Genomic DNA, 17,726 nt, shown 5'->3' on the forward strand with positions numbered 1-17,726 from the left:
TATATATATATATATATATATATATTTATAAATTATATGTGACTTACGCTCATAAGTCTTGACGCTGGTTCATGGCGCAAGATAATGTCTAAAATTTGTGTAGCGGTTTGATTCATCCGTGATTCATTAAAACGCGGCGTTAAATCTCTTAACCACGTAAGGTCAACCGGAGTCTTTCTGGTAAAATTAATCTTGAACTCTTGATCTCCCCAAAACGGATGATTGATTACAACAGTATCGGAATGCTGCATGGGGTAATAAAAAAAAAATCATGAATTATTAAAGGGGGAAAATTTTGGAAAAATCGACCTTCAGCTTTTCACACTTCTGAATAGAAAGTGAATCTTTAGAAATATTTCGTCAAATTTGAAAATTCTGTAAAAATTGAGTTCGGGAGAGCGAAAAATGTGAACCGATGCGCGAACAATCTGAAGGCCGGCGGCACAGAATTGAAGCATAGAATTGATAGGAAATGAAGCAAAGAAGAATCATATTAAAAGAATGATAATATATATAACATATATAATTGATATATAACAAGCATATATAAAATGTCCCGGGAAAACAGAGCGAGTCAATGTGCAAATGATTAATTTATTACGTATTACTTATTACTCACCGATTCTTCTTTAAAGATATCGCTCGATGCGTACACCAACTCCTTTCCGTCGTACGCCGGATATCTCGTCGGAAAATTTTGCTTTCTATAATTTTCGAAAATCTCCCTCCGTAAAGCTTTCGATTTAATTTCACGCTTCTCTTTCGACTTATCTGGCGAGGACGCCACAGCCTCAAGTTTCACCTCATATTGAGTAGCTGTGGTCTTAAAATTCTTATTAAATATAATATCAAAGATATTTGTAACAACTCGGATTTCGTACCCTTTAGTTCCACTTTGCTTTCGCCATGGTATTGCAAGCTTTTTCTCCGTCATATTTTGAGTTTCGGACGGACCAGGTTGTGACTGGTCTTCAGATAATGCAGTCATTGAAGACGATGTTAATAAGGACGTTTCTTGTTGTGCGTCATCTGTCTCAGCCGCCGCACCAATACTATCATCTTGCTGGCTTCCTTCGACCTGCATTTTCTGGTCATTACTACTACCTAGAAAAATATGAAAGTACAATCAATTATTCACACGTGCAACACTCAAAGATGCGTCTAATAATAGGGACACAGGGATCATATTACATAATAATTTTGGGACAACCTACATGCGTAAGAATAACTCCGAATTGCGAATCAACATTAAAAGGACAATTTACCTGGAGCTCCCTGCTGTTGAGAGGAAGCACTTTCACCAAATGTATAACGTGATGAATGTTGTTCTGGGTCCGTGGAACTTTGCACTTGTTGATGCTGTTGCGTCACAGCTAGATGTTGCTGTGGACTTTGAGGATTTTCTAATTGCTCGCAGGATTCCAATCGTGGTTGACTCTCTTGAGGACTGAAGCGTATCTGATGTGTCTGTTGCTGTTGTTGAATTGTCGAATTTCAAGTATTCCATGATTATTGCTGAAATGCAGCCTGCGATATAAACAGGCGGTAAGCGTGAGAGAACTACGTACTTCTTGATACGACTGATGTTGCGTTTCAACTTGATATCCTTGCGTACTTGGAGTGCACGTTAATTGGGATTCATAGGACCCCGATTGTTGTTGAGTAGCTTGAACTCTACGTAAATAACTCTGTATTCGTGGCTGAAATTCTTGTTGTGGCCGCTGCCACACATTTTGCTGCAAATTCAATATATTTCGCAAATTATTGCTGAAGCACCTGTCGTCGTTGCGATACAGATTAGCGTAGAAGTGTAGATCACATACTTGATACGTTTGATACCGCATGCCAGCTAGATATTGTTGCACAGTTTGAGGATACACTAATGGTTGGTAAAATTGTTGCTGAACTATTTGAAATCCACGTGAACGACCACGACCTCCTCGTCCTCCTCGTCCTCCTCGTCCTCCTCGTCCTCCTCGTGGCTGAAATTCCTGTTGCATATTTTGCTGCAAATTTTCAGTCTCCCATGGTTATCATTAAAATATTTATTGTTGCAATATTCAGTAAGCAAGAAATCATTGATACAACGTTATTACAATGATATCTTACATGTAACGTTTTCCAATATATAATTCTTAATGTTGTACGTAACGTGATTGTTAACAATATTCGACCCAAATATTAAAAATAATATTTATACAATATGATTTTGATATTTAAGAACATAATATAAATTTCATAAATCAAATTTCAATTATCATTGATAATAAAATTATTATTTATAATACATTATTATTGATAATAAAATTATCAATTTTAATATTTAGAAATATTTTATATTATCAAGTAACAGTTTGAGAATATTTACAAAGTATTACGTCAAGATGTTTATAAAATCAACGTAAAATCAATGTTTCGACGGATTAATTTAATGTTTTCTTGCTTACTGGGTGTAGACTGGCATAGGTAGGCGCAGAGAATCACATACTTGTTGTTGATATACCTGCTGTTGTATACCACCAGCTGGCCTTTGTTGCACATTCTGAGAATATTCTGATTGTTCAGAGGATCCCACGGTTGGCCATGGTTGACTTGTTTGAGCTGCGTATGAAGGATTCAACTCTGGTGACTGAAATGCTGGTTGCTGTAATACAACGAACTGTGAATTTAAGGAATTCTACAGTTTTTGTTGACTCAATAGTCAAAATGTTAGCGATACATCGGCGTAAATCATAATAGCGTATTCGATTAAAATGCCGTGGCAATTTTATAGCTATCTATGTCCGAATGAAGCTCACGCTCTGTCGGTGGGAACTGTTGACATAACTCCGATAGTGAACCGACATTTATATTAAATTTATATTATTTAAGTTTTATAAAAGTATAAAAATTAAATGAACTGTGCGATGATCGTAAATAAAAAAAAATATATATATGCCCGTTCAGCACGAAATATTGAAAGCGTCCTAGAAGTGCTCAGGATATCCTAAGATATTGTTCAGGATATCTTGGACACACTGAATAATTTTGGCACATCTTGTGATATTTGGATTAGCTATCTGGAGAAGATACCTGTTGCTGCATTGTTGATGGGTACGAACCATAGGTAAAATACATTGGTTCCATTGTATACGAAGGAGAATAGGGAGAATGTAATAATTGTTGATAATACGCCTGTTGCTGTTGTAATGCATCTTGCTGTGAATTATTGTCTTGTCCAATAGACTGTTGACTCGATCCCGAATGCGAAGGATTATCTAATAAAGAGTATTTAAAGTTTAAAAGGTTTTCTAGGAATTTCTCATATTACAGATAAATTATAAGTAATTTTAGGAAATCACATGAAATTGTTAAATCATAATATAATATAATAATATCTGTTCAGTGAAAAAGAAAAAAAAAATCTTAATACACAAAAGATATATATATAAATCTATTGCTTCTCAAAGCAATATCTAAAGCAAAGCATTTGTTTTTATTTCGAATCATTTCGGTTACTTAGAACAACCGATGGAAGAAAAACAAATAACGATTGCCGACCCGAAGAACCTTATAAACAGTTCCGTAACAATTGCCAATGTAAACATCAACACAAGCGTTTAAATGTTTATAACTCAGAAGACATATCATAGAAGTCATACGACGAGTGCCATATTATTATTGTTATTACTGTTGAAAGTGATACTGGATTGTAAAGAATCGAGAGTTAAATGCTAGAATGTTATGATAACAAAATTATTTATTCAAAATTCGACGTTCTAGAACAAAATTCTATCTTTACCGCTCATTATATATACAAAACAAGGATAGAATGATTCTTTGGCACTGATAGTTTGTTGCAAATATAATGTATGAGCTCTTTGCAAACGCGACCCATACATTATACTTACAACAACAATATAATGATACGACACCGTCGATGAAAGTCGGAGAATAATACTTTATTGTTATAATTTCATTAAAGTCAAGAGAAACTGGTTTAATTGTAAACTAATATAAATATAACATTTGTCTATCATGTATCGAAGTTTCTCTTCTTTTTATGGAATTTTATACTCGATGTTTATTCACAGTACGTGATATTTGATATATCTTTATCGACAATGTTTGAGGCAAAAAAAAATCCAAAAGAACGTAATTTACACATAAACGTGTTAGTATCACCATAAAGATTAATCGCTGAACATACCTTGTCTTGACATTTTTGCTTATTTCAAGTGACAATTTGCTTATTTTAATTTGTGCTTGACACTGTCCGCAAACCAAGGCAATTGAAACCTACCAACAAATAGAAGCGGTAAAGCTCCAATATAAATTCGAAGGTGTAAGCGGTAGGGGTCGTGGAAAATTCCCGTACGCATGTGTCAACTACGTCACAGTTACGTGATCAGCCTCGGCGGATTCGTGTTTTGATACATTAGGGAGAAGCCCAAAGTATGGAACTACGGATTGGGAATTGAAATTGAATTGAATTTGGCCAATCAGTGCAAAGTTAACTAAACTTAAGATTTTACTGAAATTTAGTGAACTTCGCATTGATTCGTTAATTTTCAATTCAATCTCAAATTTCAATCCGTAGTTTTAAGTTCATCAGATATTTTTATATATTGTACGAGGATGGATCAAATATAAACGAGCCTTTTTAAATTGCGCGCCCGTCGGCGGCGTGAAGGGTCTGCAACGTTTTGGACAGTGGAGGGGGGTCATGTGGAAGGCAGTAATAACGCTGGCGTGCCATGTGCTTCTTACTCTCAGCAGCAATCACGATGAGCGAGAAAGAAGTACACACTGCAGTTGCACAACGTGTTATTATTAAGTTTCTCGTCAACGAAAATGTAAATGCTGCTGAAATTCGGCGCCGTTTACTCCCACAGTTCGGGGAAAGAACCCTTTCATGGTCTCGGGTGAAGCAATGGTGCAGCAGTTCGTGTGCAATTGGTTTGATACATGTCCGCAAACTTTTCATGATACCGAGATTAAAAAATTACCAGACTGTTGGAGGAAGTGTACAGATAAGATGGGGGACTATGCAGAAAAATAAGAAAAATGTAAATTAGAATTGATTTTGAAAAATATATGGTTTTTTTTGCAAAAGGCTCGTTTATATTTGATCCAACCTTGTATATGTAAATGTTATATTATACTTGCTTTATTAGTCTTCATTCACGTAAATAAAATATATTCTTTTATGGATAATTTATTTTCACTGTCAAGTAATTTCTGTTAATTGAAACTTTCTCAATGAATGAGCTCATTAATTAGCAATTTATCAAAATAGCTTATCTAATATATATATATCTTATCATCTCACGAAAATAATTAACAGTGAAAATAAGTCATTTATAAAGGCATTTACGACAGATCGAGCGCATTTGTCAGATATTAATTAATAAAAACTAATGATCCAATGGATATTTTGCACGCAGAGATGCCCAGGAAAAACAACATCTTTTTTTCTCCAGTTATATTAAATGTTGCACAATGACATGAGAACATATTTTAATCTCGACCCACAACGTGTGCTTCTCTTTCCGATACAAAAGGTACGGCTCCCTTTTTCGAATGATAGCGCCTGTTGGCTTCCCTGAAAAAAATAAAATTTCTCTACTGAGATGCTGCTCGCGATAAAATTGTGAAATTGATAAAATTGATAAAATTATGAAAATCTTTTGTCCATAGCTGCACGTACTTGCGTTTGTTTTTCTCGCGTATTTTTCTCAGTTCAGCTTGCGCATTGTACACATGTTTCGGCACTTGTCTGTGCCGGGCGATTCGTCTGATTTGCGGGTGAGCCGCGTATTTCTCCTTCAGCGCTTCGTTATAAAACAGTGACATCTTCTGTCTGGTTTTAATCTGGCAACAACATTAAATGATCAGTATATTATTACTGCATATTGTCTTATACGCGGTTAAATATGCTTCTAAAATTGAGCTACTTATTTTAGTGTAACCCTGTATATCGCTAGCGTATACAACAGCGGTGTTCAAATGGTTATTAGTATCTTATTTCAAGTTGCGACATGTAAAATCTATACATTTCAAGACTGTGCGATTTACTTACAATGCCGAGTTTCTCCGACGCCTTGGCCTTCCACAAACGCAGGTTCATCTCGTCGCTGCCGCTGATTATGTACTTATTATCGAGCGACCATCCCACACAGGTGAGCCTCTGCATGCGCTTTGTATGATACACCTCCCGCGAGTGGCCTTTGTTGGCCTCGAAGATGCGAATCGACTTGTCGTAACTGCCCGAGACAAACTCCTTCCCGGTTGGGGAATAATCGACGTCTATCACGGCCTCCACATGGTCCATGTGCACATTGACCGGCGTCTTCCACTTTCGGATATCATAGGTGTATAAGCTGGAGAAGAAATGCATCGACCTTTTCATCGGAAACAAAAACAAGCGTCGGTTTCGTCACACCGTCACCTTACTTGTAATCCTCATTGGCACACGTGAAGGACATGGATTCCATGGGGTTCCAAGCGAGTTTGTTGCTTCGTAATTTCATCGTTATCCTCGTTAGCGGGCCTTTATCTCTGGTGTCGTACAAAATTATTCTTCGTTCATTCGTACAAGCAGCTGCAAGGAAATAGCAGTGTAATTGTGCGTACACTTTATCTATCACCTCCAATTACTTGCGAATGTGACTTAACTAAGAATTTCACTCGCAACCTTGTCAGTGTTAAGATATTTCATATATATAAAAGACTACTAATAAAAGACTAATAATAATGCAATAACATCGCATTAAAGTTAGATCTAAGATGCACATGTATGTATATATATTATACCTAAAAGATTACTCTGTACTGGATTGAATTTTATATCGTATAAACTATCCACATCCCATTCGAATGTACAAACTGGCTCGTTACGGGTTTCCTCCCAAATGTGACACTTTTCTCCGCAGGTGGCAAATATAGGCCTGTCTCGATGGTGAGTTATACCAGTAAGTACCGTCTAGAAATAAAAGAAACTTGCTCGAACATTTGTACATTTGAGAAATTTGTTTTATATGCAAATATTTTATATATATATACTTTGCTGATAATAGTATTCAAAGGTTCGTCCTCTTCCGTATCAGCACTCCATGTCTTGATAATCTTGTCATCGCCAACGGTAATAAAACGATCTCCATCCGGCACATAGGCGATACTACGAAGCACACCGTCGTGAGCCAGAAATGAACGCATGCAAGTTCCCAAGGCAAGGTTCCACATTCTAACTTCACCATCGTAAGCTCCGCTTAAAAGAACAGACAACTGGGAAGGATGTTTACATATACAGAACACAGCATCTTTGTGGCCTTCTAGACACTTAAGAAACGGCTTTGCAAATATCTTGTCTAATTTGACGGCGTTTAGCGCTCTTGTGTATTCTCTCGCAGCTTCAAACGGATGCACAGATGGATCGTAGTTTCTGGGGACTGTAACAAAGAATAAATGTTTATTCATGAACAAACCAAGCGTATTAATACCTTCTAAGCACGGGTCATACACGTGATAAATAAGTTTCAAAAATCAATTGGATAATCTTTATATTAAATATTTACAAAATGATATGAAAACGATATGAAAATTAGGAAAATTTGTTTTAGCTTAATTCGCTTATTTTTAATAACTTTCTCTAACAGAACTAGTATATGTTACACAGTAAAAAATATGTACGCTGAAAATGTATACGTATAGGTTAGCGTTGGCTTTGTAAACCATCAACTTACTTTTATGAATATCTCGTTTAGTCTCTCGTAGATATTCATCGGGATTTCTAGTTAGTATTTTAACCTTCATTTCGAAAATAAAAATTGAGCGCAGTCTATTGCAGTAAAATAAACAAAATCACAAAAAAATGCACAACAGCACCATGAAACGTTACGAGATACAACACATCTTCGTCTCCAATGCCAGTAGTTTATAAATACGACACATGAGGTCTGTTCGTTTTCGCTACACCGCTGAACTAGTGCAATAAGTTGAAGCGAGACAAGTATATGTTTTCTCACTCCAACTTATTGCACTAGTTCAGCGGTACAGCGATAACGAACAGACCTAATGTGTTTACTCAAAGAGAAGATTGGATTGAATGAAAAATTCTACAGGGCATTATTTGTGTGTGTAATGAGTATTGTTAGATGCGCTCATTGGTTGTCGCATAGAGAATTCCAGAGGTTCCTGACATTTTCTCCGGACAGACTGGAGATTCTCTATCCAACAGCCAATGAGCGCATCCGATCGACTGATGAATGCACACGAATACAATCTTCCGCTGAAAAAAATGATTTGTCGCACACCTCCTGCACTACAGGTGCAAATAGTTCAGTTAGAAGGAACAAACTTCTTGTAATGCAACTTGAAGAGGAGGACAGGTATGTTGCGCGAAGTGTATAGTTAACTTAACCTCAAAGTAATTTTTATAAAATATTACGGTAATTGTATAGAAGACCAACTTATCCGCTAATTTCGATAAAATCTTATCTATACACGCGTATTTTGGTGTTTAAGATAAGGGTATGATTTCGAAAATTGTCGACTTGTATTTCAAACAAGAATAATGATGGACTGTTCTCATCTTTGAGGTTAGCAGGTCTGTCATCTGTCGACAAATGTGATCGTATAATTATATATAATAATATAATTACATAATTGTGCGTCATTATTTACGCATAAAGCTATATTAATATATTAAAATCTACTACATATTGTGTATTTTAATAATCATGTATAGTTAAAATAAAGATTCTAATTATTATTTTTTTAGTTTAGTTAAGAAAAAGTACGTAGCAATAAACAGATTCAAATCGATCATTGTCTGTAGAATTACATAGTTTTCTATTAGTTTCTATCAATAAATCAGTCTATATCAATAAATTACAGCATATTTTACTTGATATCTCTATTTTCTTGCATTTCTCGCATTTGTGGATTTAAATACAGATAAAAGAAGAAGTTGCTTTTACACATTGTGTTTCCAGATTTTAAATATGTGCAACAGGGAATAACTCACAATAGCGATGGCTATGCGAAAGAGAAGTGGCTCTGGTGCCAAACGTCAGCACAAATGTAAATTAGTACCTATCTATGAAAGTTTCTTCAAAGGAGAAGATCTGACGCTGGCTCACCCAAATTTCTGGAACGAGCTATTCCTCATTAAACCTATGGTATGAAACTTATTACATGTAAAACACATTATATCGTCTAAATACATAAAGTATTTTTGTATTTAGTTATTTCTTTACTTTCGTGTTTTTTTTTTAATAGATGGAAGTAAATATCTAATTTTACAGGTTCCCCACATAGAAAGTGAGATTTTGCACATGACGTCGGAACAATTAAACGCCAGTAAGGAAAACTTGAATGCATTGGTGTGCCATTGCGTTGACACGTTGGTCGACGAACATCCATTCCGAATAGTATACGCGCTACAAACGTTGGCGGCGGTTATTCAGTCGATGTATAAAAAAGCCAATCAGGGAGACTACGGATTCAATCTAATAGATATCTTAGTAGGCTTTGATTCTGCGGAACAAAGGATGACGACGTTGATGCAGCACTGCAATAATTTTCTGACAGGTGACATACATGCAATTAATGGTAAAGAGCTTGAGATTATCGAGATCGAAGAAAGATCGTAAGTCGGGATCACTTCTTTTCTCTTAAACAAGAAAATATTCCATTTCTTCAGGTGAATATCCAGACAGCTTGAAAGCTTTGTGCCTGAAATTATTGTTAATAATAGTTACCGGTATGGACAATGTCAGCCAAAATACTTTACTGGAATATGTTATGCTAAACAGTGTCTTCGAGTCTCTGATTCAAGTACGTTGGATATTCTCGAGTTAAAACGCTTTCCCATATTTGTGTGTAAAGTTTTCTAAGAGCACGGCTCGTACTTGACTTCTAATAGTGACTTGTTTCGTCACATGGCACACAGTTGTTGAGAGACACGGCCGCTAGAAACCGCCACGGCCACGATGCGGTTTTGTTGCTAACGCTTCTAGTCAACTACAGGAAGTACGAAAGCGCGAATCCCTATATCGTTAAATTGTCGATCCTGGACGACGAATTGGCGCTCAACGGATATGGGCAGGCCATATCGAGCTCGTTAACGGAGTTCTGTCGACAATTCGCTCAGCAGAGGGCAGGTATTGGCAGCATTCGATAATAATTCATGTAACAGTAGGATAAATAATGCTGTCTCTTGAAAAATCTCTTGCGAACAAGTCGATCTAAAAATGACTATCTTATTCTGGTTGAATATTCCTTCGAAAAAATCTGCATAGTTTACAACACGATTTCTGTTAGGGGTGCCCATAAGTAATGTCGTTTTTTTTTCAGATCGAATAAACACTGCCACCTTATGGGCATTTTTTATTATTACATAATTCATATACTAATTAAATTTCCTGACACTTAGTGTGCTTATCGTGAAATTATGAAAGAATTAAATGTTAGATAAAATTTTGTACAAGTATGATAAAGCGACGTATGGGCACCCCCGATAGAATATTGACACGATATATATGATGTACAATGCCGATACGCACACGAGCGAATCTCAGAATGCAATAATAACGCAATATAATTTCCAGAAATACAAGCATCTTGGTTGTCCTCGCTAACTAGTATAGTCGGTAGCATGTTTGTCGGCGAGGAGGAGGCGAAAACGCAACAAGTTCGCGCGAATAACGCTTTGCTTTTAGCTCTGTACGAGGCCACACACTTGAATCGTAATTTTGTAACTACTCTGGCCTATACGCAAAGTGATACCAGCGCACCTCCGTCGCCGAACAACACTCTGGGCCCGAACGCGGTGGCTCCCGGTGCACCGCCGCCCGACGTGATGGCTCAGCCGTTCAATTTACTGGCCACCTTCCTGCAATACTGGTGAGAGGGCTGGGATCAAGTTCGTTTCGGCAAGAACACGATGTGAGATGTCACACCTCCTCTTCGCTTCGTTCCAGCTCGATAGTCATGCAGGTCATCAGAACGGAGGCCATAATGAACAATGTGAAGCTATGCTTCCTGATATTGAGCTGCATCGCGGAGGACCAATACGCGAACAGTTTGATGCACGACGCGAATCTAGCGTTCAGGGTTCAGCTGCATCGAGTGCCCATGCATCACAGAAAGTTGCAGGATAAGGCGGCACCCGCGCAGCCGCTCGCAGCGACGTTACTCGGTGCGTAAAAATCTCGCACGGCATGGGAACATACAAGTTTCCTCTTCGTGGTTTTAAGGAAGCCTTCAGTGTGCGAACACGCTTAGGCAATCTTGGTTAATCGAACGCTTCCTCTTGTGTCCTCTTCCTCTCTCGTGGAACTCACTCGGAGATTTAATTGCAGACCTGCTGGTCGAATTCGTGACGTCACACATGATGAAGAAGTTCCCGCTCGAGTTGTATCATCAGTGCATCGGCGTTCTCCAAAGGCTGCTGTGCTACCAAAAAAGGTGTCGTGTCAGGCTCGGCTATCAGTGGCGAGATCTCTGGACGGCGTTGATCAATCTTCTGAAATTCCTCACGACGCACGAGAGCCACCTCATTAAGAAAATGAATATCTTCCCCCTAGCTATTCAGGTAGCGAGGTACACTTGAAGACACTCGTCTTCGCCGATACGACAGTGTTAAAAGTTACATTCACGTTGCTCCGACAGGTGGTGAACATATTAAATTTGTTCATTACGTACGGTGATACATTCCTATCGTCGCCCAGCAGTTACGACGAATTGTTCTACGAAATTATTCGCATGAGACTTATCTTCACTAATTTGAACGCTATGGGTAAGTAGTTGATGACGAGAACCTCTGGCGTGACGAGCGAAAGCTGCGAAAGAATATGTGGCCTACAACGGACAGTAGGAGTGCGTTCGTAAGAAATAAGAATAAGAAATTGACCAATCATATTCGAATCTAGGAAGAATAATTGACTATGATTGGTTAATTTCTCACTCTTCCTTCATATAAATATACTCCTTAAAACATGGTCTACAATGGATAATAGGAGTATATTTGTAAGAAGTAAGGGTAAGAAATTAACCGATTATTCTCTTTACGCTCGAACATGATTGGTCAATTCCTTATTCTTACTTCTTGCGAACATACTCTTGCTGGCTATTGTAAGACTACACTTAATATACGAAGATCTTATAGCGATACACTACGACGAGAAGAGATCCGTTTTCCGTAATGGAAACATCCTTAGCACTCAGGTACTCGACCAGCGAATCGTACGAGCACAAGGAGCATGCGCTCAAATTAACGAATTCTCTCGTGAACGTGAGAGACATAGTAAATCACTTTCCGCCAAAGATAACAGCATGGCTGACGAAAGAAAGCCTGTCGACGCCGACGGAACAGCAAATACTGGCGATTATAATACAGAATTACGACAGTCTCACTTTAAAACTGCAGGATAATCTGGATCAGTACGAGAGATATTCGGAAAAGCCTAATCATACTGCATTTTTTGAGGAGATGGTAATTAAATAGAATCTTCCGCGCGCGCGCGCGCGTAACATATTTGTGACTTATGCATGTTAGGCTCCGATATTCATTGAGATCTCTGAAACAAACAGTGCTTTCAATGTGATTATTTTCAGGTAAGCGGAGTGGTGGTGGACACCAGAGCTTCGATAGATCTTAATACTCTAGACACGCAGAGTATACTGGAAGAGCTTTCAAACATTTCGTAACAGTACTACAATGTATCTTCGACATTGTGACTGTTGTGTTGTTCCATAATGTATCCTTTTCTCGCCTCGTAAAACGGCCAGCTTCTCATGTAAATTACTTACGAAGCGGAGACGTGTGTTATTATACGGAGTTACGATACTTTAAGGTCGCTTAATTTCCTTTGAAATTGCCTTTTGTTTCTTATGAATTGTATACAGGAATTCTGCGAAGATACCATTGAATATATCATTACATTGTAACGAGAACGCAATAAACGGATTTAATAAATTCCAGTATTCGTATCGACGATGTCATCTTGCGGCGACGAATGGAGCTGCTCTATTTTCGCGCTTCTATCGAGGTAGTGGAGTGAATCGACCGGTTATCGTAAGTGTTGTGTAAAAGTGTTCGTGAAACTAGAGACCCTAAAATCAGAATCTGCACACAAATCCGGTCCGTCATGTTTATGCTAAATCCTACGAGAGAAAATAAATGTACACCATCTCATTCTAATCTACAGTTTGCACTTTTCAGCTGCACTGCTTCACCGAAGTCATGGTATGATTTTCCTTGCACTTCAAGCTTTAAAGTGCTTCTTGAACGATCTCGATAGCATCATTATTGCGAAAGTTACAACCTGTTGAATTTCGCTTCTGTTCAGGAATAACGGGTTTACGAAATTATTAGACCCGTTACTTCTGTAATTTAGTTCCAGAGTGTCCGCTGCGAGTCGCTACTAAACGAGAAACTGAGGTCGTGATATGACTAAACGATGGAATCAGATGTACTTCCATTTCTCAAGTAGTATGACTCAAGGGCTGGTCAGGCGTACTTTCCGTCGTAATAAGACAGGCGAAATTCAACAGGCTGTAACTTTCGCAATAATGATGCTATCGAGACCGTTCAAGAAGCGCTTTAAAGCTTAAAGCGCAAGGACAATCGTACCATCGACTTGATGTTATATAAGTATTTTATTATTACGCTTTCTCTTGAGTTTCTTTGATAATTTCGCAGCAAACCAACTGTTCTTGGGATTGTTTTTGGAATTCGTCGGGTTTACGCGCATTTAACGTGCAAAAGTGCGATATAATTCATAGATATAATTCTAATATATTTCAGTCTTAATTATCTCGCATTAAAGCGTGCATAACTAATATGTTGCTCTATTATTTATCTTTATGCTCACACCTTGTATATATAATTTGACAGCTGTCAGATCACCTACTGCGCATGATCGTCAGTTCGTAGGTTCGCTTCGTCACAATTTTTGTGTGTCCGAAATACGAGGAACAAAAACTGTTGGAACCGTTCTGTGACCGAGTGCACACATCGAATCGGCCGCACTTGATTGTTTCCTTATCGGTGATAAGACATAACTGATCATTCGAAAAGGCTTACATGTCACGCGAGTACACCATTCCGGCGGAAATAACCTGCTGGCACATTCGTGGTGGCGACGACGACGACGACGGTGGTGGGTCGAAGTCCTTAGAGGGAAGCGATAACTTGCACGGTCTCGCGCTCTGATGCGTCATTAGCGACAGACGAGCGTTTGTGTGAACGAAAATTACTTCAAGGTAAGAAACAGGGCGAAATGATTGCGATTCGCATTTTGTCGACGTCGATCGAGAACAAAAATAACGAGACGCTCTTTACTACGACGCAGATGGTGCGGGAGAACGGGAAATTATGGAAGCTGACGCAACTCCGGGCGCTCATGAAGGACGTCCAGGTCGAGGGTATGAAAGAGAAAGGTATTCAGGCTTTGGTCGTCAACGGTGAAGACGCGCATCAGTCGGAATACTCGACCGAGCGTGATCAGAGGCGGCGTTTCGTCAGCGGCTTCCGCGGCTCCTACGGCACGGTGATCGTCACACCGGATGCAGCGTTGTTGTGGACGGATGGCAGATACTTCACGCAAGCCCTGTCGGAGCTGGAGCCGCCGGAGGCATGGACCCTCATGCGAGAAGGTTTGCTGGACACACCCACCACCGCCATATGGCTGACCGCGAATCTACCCCCAAAGTCTGTGGTCGGGGCAGACGCTAATTTAATCAGCTGCACCGAATGGAGCAGGTTACATGGCAGCCTGACCGCTGCCGGTCATTGCCTGGTTGCCCTGCCGGAGAACCTGGTGGACAAGGTGTGGGCCGACGATCAGCCAGCACCCACAGCCAATGCGATCTTACCCCAGGCGATCCAGTATTCGGGCGAGAAGGCCGGAGTCAAGGTGAATCTGTGCCGGGACGCCATGCTGGATAACGAAGCGTCGGTGCTCGTGATCACGGCGCTGGATGCGATCGCGTACCTGCTGAACTGGAGGGGCTCCGACATCCCGTTCAACCCCGTCTTCTTCGCGTACGTCGTTCTCAATCTGAAGGATCCCAAGTACGTGCACATCTTCATCGACCGAAGCAGGGTGTGTCAGCAGGCGTTGGAGCAACTCAGGGACGAGGGCGTCGATCCGGTGTTTCATGCGTACGAGGATATACACAGCTTCATGAAGGAGGTGGCGAGTTCGTGCACGGACGACGACAAGATCTGGATCAGCAATAATTCTAGTTACGCGCTGCACGCCGACTGCGGCGAGGTGAAGAAGCACACCGACATCACGCCGGTCAGCGTCATGAAGTCGATCAAGAATTCCGTTGAAATAGCGGGCATGAAAGCGGCGCACGTGAGAGACTCCGTCGCTCTCGTCAAGTACTTCGCCTGGCTGGAGGACAAGATCAAGAATACCGACGAGCGCGTCACGGAGATCTCGGGCGCCGCCCAACTGGAGAAGTTCCGGCAGTAAGTGAACTGATAAGGCGACCATATTGTAAAATTATTAAGCCCGTCCTAAAATACAAGAGAGAGAGAGAGAGAGATCGTTTTTTTCTTTCGCAAGGGAGCAGGATCTCTTCGTTGGATTGAGCTTCACTACGATATCGTCCGTCGGCCCACACGGAGCGATTATTCATTACTCACCCACACCGGCGACCGATGTGCCAATCACAGATAAGGAGCTCTATCTTTGTGACTCGGGCGCACAGTACAAGGACGGCACGACGGACGTAACGAGGACTTGGCATTTCGGCGAGCCTACGAGCTTCGAGCGCGAATGTTTCACCCGGGTGTTCAAGGGACAGTGCCGTCTATCGACCATGATCTTCCCCTTGAAGACGAAGGGGAATTACCTCGACACGCTGGCACGCGAGAGTCTATGGAGCGTCGGGTATGTAGAAATTGCGGATGAAATGGTATTTCGGTGCGAATTTTGCGAGAAAGGGGAAGAAGTGGCGATTTCCTTGTTAACGCTTAACGCTCGATTATTTCAAGCGACTTCGCAGTTATCGAGAACACCGAGAGGAAGAGAGATCCGACGTTCGTTCAATGCTATGTTTACACTGTTGTGTTTATAATGCCATGTTTACACTGTACTTAACTGAATTAATTGCAGTCTGAATTATCTTCACGGCACCGGCCATGGGGTGGGGTCGTATCTCAACGTCCACGAGGAGCCGATCGGTATCTCGTGGAAACCGTATCCGGACGATCCAGGTTTAGAGCCCGGAATGTTTCTGTCGAACGGTAAATTCAGATAACATAAACCGTGTAAAACGTCGCTTCTGTAAGTGAGAGGATTAAGAATATGTCATGTGTGCGTGCGTATGTGTGTCTCTCTATGTGTGTGTTTGGGGACAAATAGAGCCGGGCTATTACGAGGACGACAAGTTCGGCATTAGGCTAGAGAACATCGAGCTAGTCGTGGCTGCGAAGACGCCTTACAATTACAAAGACCGTGGTTTCCTGACCTTCGAAACCGTGACGCTTGTGCCCATTCAGACGAGTCTGCTCGACACGTCGTTGCTCACGGACGAGGAGGTATGCGCACACACTTTTTGTGCTTCCGATCGGTTGGGATATTCCGGTTGTAATGTTGCTCCACAACGTATATCTCGTATGTCTTTCAGATCGATTATTTGAATAATTATCACGCGAGATGTCTGGAGGTTCTAAGACCCTTCCTCCGAGGGATGGAAAATATTCAAGCGCTCCACTGGCTCGAGAAACAGACACTTCCTATTCCGCTAGCTATCGTAATGTAACATCAATATGTCCAATATGTTGAGACGTGTACCACATACGGTAAAATTGCATCACAACATCATGGAACGATTTAAGATCTCCAAGTTCTACTATTCCCTTTATAAAATGTATTGTTTATATATATACGAGTATTGCGTAGTGCACAACTTCGTGAAGTCCTTTGGTTAATAGAAAATTTCCGAAAAAATGTTCGAGGAATTTTTCGGAACTCCAAAAATGCTTCGTCCGATGGTCCATTTATATATATATATATATATATAATACTGGACCATTAAAAAATCTTTCGCAAATTTATATCGTTATAAAGCTATTTGTTACGGACTTTTCTTATCAATGGACCATCGGACGAAGCATTTTTGGAGTTCCGAAAAATTCCTCGAACATTTCGGAAATTTTCTATTAACCAAAGGACTTCACGAAGTTGTGCGCTACGCAATACTCGTGATAAAGGAAAAAGAAAAACAAAATGTTCCACCAACTGTACCAACCACACACAGCACTCAATGGTGTTCAGTGAATGTTATACAAATTACGCGGTTGTTACGCGACGAAAAAATAATTATTAATGAAATTATACATTATATACATTATACATTACTTCGATTGAAGCTCTTCTGCAATTGGAAATGCGAAACGGCATCGCGAAGTTATTCCGCTTATGTTACTCGAGTTTATTACGATTGTTTATTAAAGCTATGAAATTTTCACTCATATTGTGTGCTTGATTCGCCTTATCTCACCCGACCACTCGACGTTCGATCGTACTCGCGCGAAATATTACAGCCAATGAACGCGTCTCGATATACTCGCGCCCTTCTAACCATTTTCCCGCACATCAGATACCGCCGGTACTGATACCAAATTCAGATAATAAGAATTTATGACGCTTTTTCTTTTCATTTTACCGTCACCTCGTACACGTATAATCGATAGTCAAGGGTGCACGACGGAGAGAAAATAG

At 40.0% G+C, this 17,726-nt stretch overlaps 4 protein-coding genes across 6 annotated transcripts in view; 2 read left to right on the forward strand and 2 right to left on the reverse strand.

Annotated features, from left to right (window-relative positions):
- The window catches only part of LOC106749895 (protein argonaute-2-like), an 11,553-nt gene extending 6,890 nt beyond the window's left edge, over positions 1 to 4,663 (reverse strand). Inside the window, exons 1-8 of the mRNA XM_014629811.1 lie at positions 4,190 to 4,663; positions 3,073 to 3,257; positions 2,489 to 2,644; positions 1,824 to 2,021; positions 1,569 to 1,736; positions 1,266 to 1,473; positions 620 to 1,104; positions 48 to 245 (exon numbers count right to left, since the gene is read on the reverse strand). Coding sequence (XP_014485297.1) covers positions 48 to 245; positions 620 to 1,104; positions 1,266 to 1,473; positions 1,569 to 1,736; positions 1,824 to 2,021; positions 2,489 to 2,644; positions 3,073 to 3,257; positions 4,190 to 4,202 — 1,611 coding nt within the window. The 5' untranslated portion in view covers positions 4,203 to 4,663. The remainder of the gene's footprint in view (positions 1 to 47; positions 246 to 619; positions 1,105 to 1,265; positions 1,474 to 1,568; positions 1,737 to 1,823; positions 2,022 to 2,488; positions 2,645 to 3,072; positions 3,258 to 4,189) is intronic.
- Positions 4,664 to 5,102: 439 nt separating this feature from the next.
- On the reverse strand, positions 5,103 to 7,920 carry LOC106749907 (DDB1- and CUL4-associated factor 13). The gene is made up of 7 exons (XM_014629836.1): positions 7,725 to 7,920; positions 7,045 to 7,430; positions 6,796 to 6,964; positions 6,436 to 6,583; positions 6,062 to 6,362; positions 5,690 to 5,853; positions 5,103 to 5,584 (listed from the first exon to the last, which is right to left on the reverse strand). Exons 1-7 carry the CDS (start codon positions 7,792 to 7,794, stop codon positions 5,500 to 5,502), a joined length of 1,323 nt encoding a protein of 440 aa, XP_014485322.1. The 5' UTR covers positions 7,795 to 7,920; the 3' UTR covers positions 5,103 to 5,499.
- Positions 7,921 to 8,085: 165 nt separating this feature from the next.
- Positions 8,086 to 13,186, forward strand: LOC106749905 (UPF0668 protein C10orf76 homolog). 3 transcript variants are annotated; one of them, XM_014629833.1, is made up of 11 exons: positions 8,086 to 8,369; positions 8,976 to 9,161; positions 9,288 to 9,573; positions 9,686 to 9,819; positions 9,935 to 10,145; positions 10,593 to 10,887; positions 10,965 to 11,182; positions 11,346 to 11,578; positions 11,656 to 11,782; positions 12,204 to 12,478; positions 12,601 to 13,186. In XM_014629833.1, the coding sequence occupies exons 2-11, from the start codon at positions 9,015 to 9,017 to the stop codon at positions 12,691 to 12,693; spliced, it is 2,019 nt and encodes a 672-aa protein (XP_014485319.1). In that variant the 5' UTR covers positions 8,086 to 8,369; positions 8,976 to 9,014; the 3' UTR covers positions 12,694 to 13,186. The 3 variants fall into 3 exon arrangements, with proteins under 3 accessions (XP_014485319.1, XP_014485318.1, XP_014485320.1); XM_014629832.1 differs by lacking the exon at positions 8,086 to 8,369 and adding an exon at positions 8,379 to 8,587; XM_014629834.1 differs by lacking the exon at positions 8,086 to 8,369 and adding an exon at positions 8,379 to 8,579.
- Positions 13,187 to 13,287: 101 nt separating this feature from the next.
- Positions 13,288 to 17,476, forward strand: LOC106749906 (xaa-Pro aminopeptidase 1). Its single transcript, XM_014629835.1, has 6 exons — positions 13,288 to 14,250; positions 14,340 to 15,466; positions 15,564 to 15,890; positions 16,116 to 16,246; positions 16,365 to 16,540; positions 16,630 to 17,476. The coding sequence occupies exons 2-6, from the start codon at positions 14,340 to 14,342 to the stop codon at positions 16,762 to 16,764; spliced, it is 1,896 nt and encodes a 631-aa protein (XP_014485321.1). The 5' UTR covers positions 13,288 to 14,250; the 3' UTR covers positions 16,765 to 17,476.
- Positions 17,477 to 17,726: the final 250 nt, after the last annotated feature.

This window comes from Dinoponera quadriceps, unplaced genomic scaffold (genome assembly GCF_001313825.1).
Source record: "Dinoponera quadriceps isolate SergipeBrazil2010 unplaced genomic scaffold, ASM131382v1 scaffold4052, whole genome shotgun sequence".
Classification (NCBI taxonomy): Eukaryota; Metazoa; Arthropoda; class Insecta; order Hymenoptera; family Formicidae; genus Dinoponera; species Dinoponera quadriceps.